Source organism: Fundulus heteroclitus, chromosome 9 (assembly GCF_011125445.2).
Source record: "Fundulus heteroclitus isolate FHET01 chromosome 9, MU-UCD_Fhet_4.1, whole genome shotgun sequence".
NCBI classification, from domain to species: domain Eukaryota; kingdom Metazoa; phylum Chordata; class Actinopteri; order Cyprinodontiformes; family Fundulidae; genus Fundulus; species Fundulus heteroclitus.
In genome coordinates this window covers 21421946-21430347 of record NC_046369.1, presented here as the reverse complement: position 1 = coordinate 21430347, position 8402 = coordinate 21421946, and the positions used below count along the sequence as shown (strand labels likewise).

The 8402-nt window shown below is 43.0% G+C and overlaps 1 protein-coding gene across 1 annotated transcript; it reads right to left on the bottom strand.

Moving 5' to 3' along the window:
* Nucleotides 1–4840: 4840 nt before the first annotated feature.
* On the bottom strand, nucleotides 4841–7897 carry dmrta2 (DMRT-like family A2). Its single transcript, XM_012877790.3, has 2 exons — nucleotides 7055–7897; nucleotides 4841–6335 (listed from the first exon to the last, which is right to left on the bottom strand). Exons 1-2 carry the CDS (start codon nucleotides 7512–7514, stop codon nucleotides 5440–5442), a joined length of 1356 nt encoding a protein of 451 aa, XP_012733244.2. The 5' UTR covers nucleotides 7515–7897; the 3' UTR covers nucleotides 4841–5439.
* Between the last annotated feature and the right edge of the window lie 505 nt (nucleotides 7898–8402).

Here is an 8402-nt window from a genome sequence, read left to right as displayed (position 1 = left end):
TCCATATTTAAGCTAACTGGAATGGTTGTAGATGGATTTGCGTTTACATTGAAATCTGCACATCACCACCTCTAGTAAAAGGACTATATGCAACAGAGTTGATAACAAATACATGTTTATGCATGCAATAGTGAGACATTGCAAACGTACAAGAAATATTTCCTCTGCTTTGCAGCTATGCTGCAACAAGGACAGTTTTAACTCAGTCCTTTACACATAGATGACCAGCAGAGGGTGCTATAGGACTTTGGGAGGGATGAGTGGAGTGATACTGTGACCAAATCCGTGGTCCTTTTATTTCTATTAGTTAGCGACACTTGACAAAATACAGTATTATGCTGTGAGTTTATTTTTGCACGTTTAAGTGAGAGTCCTGCTAAAAAGTTCTCCTGTCATCTACAGGCCTTTTCAAAAGCATTCACATTCGTTAACTTTTAACATTTTGTAAGGTTGCAACCATGAACTTAAATGTGTTAAAAGATAGACCAACATATAGTAATGCATTTTGTGAAGTGGAAGTTGTTTTGTTTTGTTTGTCCGACAGAAATATGAAAACAGCGTGGAGTTTTTAAAACGTTGTAGAAGCACATCTTTTTAGTTTGTGTGTTTCACATCTAGAGACTAAAGGTTTTGCCACTTTTACTTTGTAAACTGCCTCAGGTTCAGTCAGATGGATGAAGAATGTTTGTGAACAGCAATTTTAAAAGTCTGGCTGCCACAGGTTCTCAATGGGATTTGGGTCTAGAAGGTGCCATTCTCACACATATATGCTTGTGTGTGTGTGTGTGTGTGTGTGTGTGTGTGTGTGTGTGTGTGTGTGTGTGTGTGTGTGTGTGTGTGTGTGTGTGTGTGTGTGTGTGTGTGTGTGTGTAAGCGAGACAATGTTTTTCTAATTAAAATCCTCACATACTAGTACAATTAGGACTTTAATGTGAGGACTGAAAAATAGGTCCTAACTTTTTTTTGTGCCCATGGTTAGGTTTATACGGAGCCCCTAAAGGGACATGGAGGGAAAAAAAACTATTGCGAGATCTCGCAAAAGGTTTTCCTACGTCATATATATATATAGAATAATAAGGTCTGATGCCTTCACGGAGTAGATGCAAGTTTGGAGAGACTAAGTCACAAAAACTTGGACGTGTAGACCTGTATCTCTCTGTCTTAGAAAAATAACATTATAATTTAAACGATATCTTTTAATCTTACTTGTGAAAGGTTAGCCCTCGAGCCCTGATGTCAATAGTCTGTCGATTTAAACAAAAATACGCCGCCCAGTGCTGAGGTATCATTAGTGTGTTCAGCTTGAATCAGCAGGTTAGGGTAGCAGGTTGACTGCCCCAAGATGGCGGCCGTAATTCCTACGCCGCGACAGTCAGTGCGGGGTCTACTCCTATATTATGTCTATGGTTTTATCCTTTTTACTTTGCACCTCCGCTGTTGTGTGTCTGTTTTACGTCCGGTTCACTGAAGTAGGAAAACTTTTTCTTTTAATCTTTTAAAATGTCTCTCACTAATGTCAAGTCCATGTCTGTAGCCAAGTACGGATTTAATGTCTTTATATGTCAGGCCAGTACTAAAATAGAAATCAATAAACTTCTCCCATGGATGACGTGTTTGCGCCTCCATTGTTTTGTGTCTGTTTACAACTTCTTTTTCTATTTAATGGCGGTTGGCAAACAACTATGTGGTGACTAACCAGTAATGAGTGTGGATCAGGTCATTTGTTTTACTTCCGGTTCGCTGACGTAGGAAAACCTTTTGCGAGATCTCGCAATAATTATTGCGAGATCTCACAATTGTTTTGCGAGATCTCGCAATAGTTTTTTTTTCCTCCATGTCCCTTTAGGGGCTCCGTAGGTTTAGCACTAAGGAGTCAATTAGATTTAGGTTAGGGTTAGGCCATACAAGGGCTCAAGGCAAGGCACGGTCCTCACTTTCTATCTTGAACAAGGATGTGTGTGTGTGTGTTTTCAAAAATTAGAATAAAGGGTTCATACATGTGACATTGTAATTTCAAGAATCTGTGCGTAGTGTAAACTAATCCAGTTCAGAGAAGACCAGTCTAAGATAGAAATAATCAAACCCAGTCCTTGTTCCTAAAAAAATAAATAAAAAATTTAAAAAAACAGCGTTTTATTGAAGCACCAAATCACAAGTACCAAAACATAAAGCATCCACAGCTGGATGCTGGGGTGCAGTTATGCTTTTACTATGCCTACACTGTGCAAAACATCAGGGGATGTCCACTCCTCAGAGATGGGATGTGCAAATAAGCAACAGAACCCTTGATTGGGGCAAACCAAAGCTGGGCCAACCTTGGTAATGATCCATAACATCTGTTTCAAGAACCGCCACTGCACATGAATTAGCTCTCTGACCTGGACCATTCCTATGTTGATCTGCCTCCAGGTTTAGGGTCATTATCCTGCTGGAAGATGAGCCTCTGACACTGTCTCATGTCATCTGGGACCTCTATCAGCTTTTCTTCCAGAAATGCCCTGCGTGTTGCTTTCTCAAAGTGTTGGTTGTCCTCCACTCACTCACAAGATTTTACATATACTGTAGGTCAAGAAGTTCAGTATCATATGACCAGAGCACCTTCTTCCACATGTGTTGTGTCATGGTCACCTACAGCTTGTGGCCAACAGAAAATGTAAGCTATATATAGATATACCTTTATAGATAAATAGATAGTGCAGATTCTTTTGAACAGAGCATTGTTTTTGCCACCCTTCCATAAAGGCCGGATTTCTGTGGATGACCAAAAGCTGTCTTGTCTGCCTGACTGTCTCACCAAAGCTGTGGATCTCTGCAGCAAAGTTACCAGGAGCTTCTTGTCCACTTAATGCTTCCTTTACCCAAGACAGATGAACGAGCCTGTCAGCCTTTGCAGAACCATAGGTGGAATCACTTTGCTAATTGTCTGGCCTCTTAAGGCAACTAACTGGCTGTCAAAGATGTAATCAAGGCCATCAGAGTGAAGAGACTAGATACACATGCAAGTGACGCTTTTTCAAGTTTTTATTTGTAAAAATGTTCAAAAGGACAAACATTTTTTGTGTACTTCAACTGTGTGTTGATCAGTATCATAAAATGCAAATAAATGAAGTAAAATGTGTGTTTGTAATGTGACATTTTTTAAGGTCAAATGAAAGCTTCTGGGAGGCCCTGTGCATGCTTGGATTTGCAGATTTGAGTGATGCTATTCCTTTGATGAGACTCCCACCTAGTGGTAATGTCTGCCACACACAGGGAAGATGAGTAGACGGTTGAAGCATCTTGAACATCTCACCCAACACATGAACTGTTCATGTGTTGGGTGAGATGTTCAAGATGCTTCAACAGTCTTCTCATCTTCCCTGTGTGTGGCAGACATTGGGTTTAAGTCATGTTGGGTTTCCCAATTTAAAAAAGATAGCATTGTGGAATGCTATCTGCCTTCATCTAAGATCTACTTTTTTATTATGATTGCTTATTTTTAACTCAGCGTAAGACACAGGAGCTTCACTTTAACAGCTGACGAAATATTGTTTAATAATAATAATAATAATAATAATAATAATAATAATAATAATAATATTATTATTATTATTATTATTATTATTATTATTACAAACATGTCCCCTTTGACTTTTGAGGCTTATGTATATATTGTTTCACACAAACACCTTTTTTTCCAGAAATTCTTCAACAGGAAATAGCTGAGAAAAACTTTTTGGTGAACGTTTTTGAGTAAGTGAAGAATCAGAGTGGTGACGCTTGAAGACGCACTTTCAACCCATGTGCTTGGAAATGTTTTGAAGGGCATTAACCGGCAGGGGGCGCCCCTGCACTTTGGAAACGGACTCCTCTGCCCTGGCGGTCCAGTTTACCTGAGCGGGTGAAGAAAGTGCTGCTGACAGGTGGCACCATTCAACGATTTCTATGTACAACCGCGTCATGTGAAGCCAAATCAATTCATGCCTATTCTGGTTTAATTTTTTTATGTACGCTAAATAAAGAAGTAAATATGTTTTTATGTTATGGTTATGTTAAATGATAAACCACAATTCAGGAGTAAAAAAAATCTAAACTCTCCGGAATCTCTTGTATTTATCCCTTTGTTTAATTTTCGATGAGCCCTAAATAAACTCTACCTTTTTTTTATTTTGATGTTTGTTCTTTTTTATTTATCTTATCTTTATTTTATTTGTGTATGTTGTAGCTATTAAGTCCATAATTATTGTTATAATAATTACTTATGAGATAGAGCAATGAAACATAAAACGTAATGGAAAAACTCCGATTTCAATCAGAGAAAGCTGTTAATTATTCCAACAACAACAATTATAATTAATTATAATTATTATTGCTGTTGTTGTTGTTGTTGTTGTTGTTGTTGTTGTTGTTGTTGTTGTTGTTATCAAGTAGCAGTATTATTTCTAGCTCATTATATTGGTTATTTGAATGACGGTAAAATCAGGTGCCGCTTTTAGTGCAAAAATGTGGAAACCTGTTTGACTCATGCCAGAGACTGTTTCTAAAATGATTCAGAGGAAATTCTGACACATCAAATTATTGGGGAAGTATTTGTTTAAACCTGTTTAGTTTTGCTCTGCTTCAAAAGGTTTTTCTAAATTTATGCCAAACACATTACTTAATATTTCAGGAAAAGCAGACCGCATTTAGTGAAGATTTCGCATTATTTGTTTCGTATCACGGTGGTGATTGAAAAAAAAAAAAAGCATCTCAATTTCTTCTCTGAGAACACAGATTACATTTAATTGTTTTTATGGTAGGCGAACGCATTACCCAATTGGACAACTGTGTACTTTAAAACAATAGTAATAGTCAAGTTACACACATTTTTAAAATAACATTTTATTTTCAGCATATTTATGTGACAACACATCTTTTAACATTTGAAGAGGGTCAGGCTAACGCATAGATGAGAAGTCAAACAGCATTTAATTTTGCCAAATGCGATAGGTTATTTATATATATTTATATATAATACAGGCAAAAAGTGAGACTGTTGAAGTCATACCAAAAAAAGGAAGAAAAAAATGTCTGTACACATTACCTGGTTTGCACCATTTGGTCCAATTTTTAGTTGGGCCAGCTGTCTGTAAAATAAAAAGGGCTATAAAAACTGAAACCCAATGATAAATATCTATCTAATTATAAGCCCCGCTGTTGGAGGTCTGAGTTTCTCCCAGCTCGATTTTACTTGGAACTTGGATTTTATGCGGTTGATAAATGGGTGGAAAGCGTCCAAATGTTTGCAGTCTAAGATTTAAAATACATTTTTAAAGTTACACTTAATTTAGTTTAGTTTCTCCCCCCTTTTAGAACAACTGTCTACAAGTTTGATAAATCTAATATACACAGAGCGGAGCCGGGACACATCACAGATCTGCTACTGTACAATGAAGTGTGTGTTTTTTCAGTCCAGCGGTCTCACTGCTTGTCCGGCGTGTTGTTGACTAAAGGCCCGTACAGGCCGCTGGCGTAGCCTTGCTCCTTGTGCAGCATTGTCCTGTCCCTTATCAGGTCGCTGAAAGCGTAGTCCATGGGGGGTCTGAAGCCCAGGGTGGGCATGAGCCCCGTGGTGGAGTAGGGCGTCATGAAAGCCAGTCCCCGGCTGTGCGCAGAGTAGGCCAGGCGCAGCGGGTTCAGTCCCAGGTGCGTGCCCAGCGGGTAGGTGCCGGGGTCTGCTCCGAAGTGCGGCGCGTTGGGCTGCAGCGGAGAAAAGGCGGAGCGGTTGCTCAGCGTCATGGCTCCGGGCAGCATCGGCCTCGTCGGGGTGGCCGCGGCTGCAGACGCGCCGGGCGCCTGCTGCTGCTGCGCGCTTTGCAGCATCCTCTCCGCCGTCCACGTCTCCTCGGGCCCGGACTTGTTGGCGCCCTGCGCGCCGCTGTTGTTGAGGATCTGCTCGATGGCCTGCACCACGTCTTTGCCGCAGCCCTGCAGGACGAGCTCCAAGACGCTGCGCTTGTGGCTGGGGAACACCCGGGTCAGGATGTCGATGGCGTTCATTTGCCGGGAGGCCGCGGAGGACGGGGAGGGCTCCTGCTCGTCTTTGTCCGTCTCGGAACCGGAGTCCGAGCCGAGGGAGCTGAGCGAGCCGGGAGTTTCCTCGCCGTCCTTTAAAGGCTTGGACACCGGCGAGTTGACGAAAGACTCGCTGTCCCCGTTCTCCGACCCCGAGCCTCCTCCGTGCCGGCCGTCTGGGGAGGACATGCCTGGAGCCGAGTCGCTCTCGGTGGACGCTGCTTTCCCCGCGGACTTCTGAGGGGTGGTTGACCCGGAGAGCTGGGTCTTTGGAAACAGCTCATACTTCTGGATGCTAGACTCTGCAGACACGAACATCAGGGTTCAGATTAGTGGAGGCTAAAATAGGATTGTTGCCTTTAGTAAGTTTAGGATAAATGTGAGATCAATAAAAGCCTATCTTATCTTATCTTATCTTATCTTATCTTATCTTATAAACTGGTACCGAAAATGTTTGTTAATGGCTTGCTGGATGGTTTCAAAGAAGACCTCATGGTGAATTGGTGAAGAGGTTAGCACTCAGTCATTTGACCCGGAACCCTCAAGAGTACGGTTGCCATTTCGTACCTTTGCATTTTTCAGTTTCCTACGAAAGGACCATCACTCATTGTCTGCGCCAAGAGGACTTTGGCACAGGCTTTCATATTTAAAACTAATTTCCTCTAATCTACCCTGTGGTTATGATTCTCATCTATGTGGGTTGATCACGGAACATATATTGCGTAAAAGCCGCCTGTCCCAAAGGCCACAGAAAAGTTTTAGATCATCAATAAACACAAAACAGAGACGCGATTGATTCGTAGCTATATGACTGCCTGTTTACAGGACCGACAATGAACGGAAGATTTGGTACTAATCTAATTTTCAACATCAAAAACATCCAACAATGAATGTATAATAAGGAGCTTCTTGGCGCCTAAAGACAAGCCACCGTTACTTTTCTGGGTCTAATAACTTTCAGTGAAGTCCTGCTCTCAGCTAAACCCACCTGCCCCAAGTAAAGACTTTTCCCTCTGCTCACCTGAGTTGCTCTCGCTGTTGACAGAGCCGAACACCTCGTAGTTGGGACGCGGGGGGATGATGCCGTTCGCGGCGGCCAGGGCCAGGCCCTCCGCGGTCCCGTAGAGCAGCTGCAGCTCCCGGGCTTCGTTCTCCTCCTGCGCCTGCTGCCGCCGCAGCGCCACCTGCGCAGCCATCACCCGCTGCCTCTCCGCTATCAGCGTGCACTTGGCGCACATGCAGTCCTTCCAGCGGCAGTAGCGCTTGTGGCCCTTCAGCGCGGAGACCACGCCGTGGTTCCTGCAGCGGGCGCACTTGGGCGTGCGCGGGTACTTGTCCGCGGCGCGCAGCAGCAGCGGAGGGCCGCGCAGCAGGTTGCTGGCCATGGACACCGGGATGGAGGCCGCCGCGGCCGCCGCTGCCGCCCCCGGGTGGACCTGGGAGGCGGAGGACACCGTGGGGAGCTCCGGTCTCAGATCCATGCCGTCTTCTTCAGTGACGCAATAGAAACCCAAGTAAGCGAGCGACGCACAGTAGGACGAGCGATCTGTCTTAGTTAAAACTGGCCCTGAGTTGATCACATCTGCTGCAACATTTCTGCGCAACCAGAGAAGTCGGCGATTTCTACAAGCAGACTTAAAACAAATAACTCTGGTAGAAGCTGTCCGGAAGAAAATTGGGAGATACAGACGCGTTTAAATCCGCAACGAGAAGGAGCCGAGAAAAGAGATCAGTCCTCCTCGACCAGAAGTTAAAAAGTGTCCAGGAGCCGCAGCCTGAGACACTAACTTCCTCCTGAGATCGTCAGTGGATACAGATCCCTCTCTCCCCTCTCTCTATTGTTGCTCCTACGTTTTCATTAGACAAATTTGACAACAATGTGGCGTCTGTCATTGGCCAAAGGGAGAAGGAGCGATCTGATTGGTTTGTCTCTCTCTCTTTTTTTTTTTTCTTCAACTGTGTCCACCTGAGTTCTTTTTTCCCCAAATATGAAGTGTTAAGAATCTGAAGGGAGTTCCCGGAAAGCTCAAATCGATCCAGTGTATATCTCCCCAAAAAAATGATTTTTTTTTAAACAGATTTTAAACAATACGTTTGTTGCCACTTTATGCAGCCTCATGACACCGCAAGAGTCCAAAGCAAGAACATTTAAGCACTATAATAAAGGGAGTTTAGAATCCCTTTAAATAACATTTGGTACATCCCTTGAAAGCATTTTTGCTTCGGCGACATTATTGCGTCCACACAATAAGATATTATTTAAGAGTTCAAATGTAAACCGAAGCGCGTCTTTAAACCTCAGCACTAAGGTAAGTATAAGTTATTTTGTTGGTTTTAGAAAAAGGTAAGATTTACTATCGCAGGGGGGA

Bases quoted from the DNA above. Each gene is read 5' to 3' on its own strand.
- dmrta2 (XM_012877790.3), bottom strand. From the start codon at position 7,514: ATGGATCTGAGACCGGAGCTCCCCACGGTGTCCTCCGCCTCCCAGGTC. The intron at 6,336-7,054 runs GTGAGCAGAGGG...TCGTGTCTGCAG, and splicing joins CAACAGCGAGAGCAACTCAG to AGTCTAGCATCCAGAAGTAT.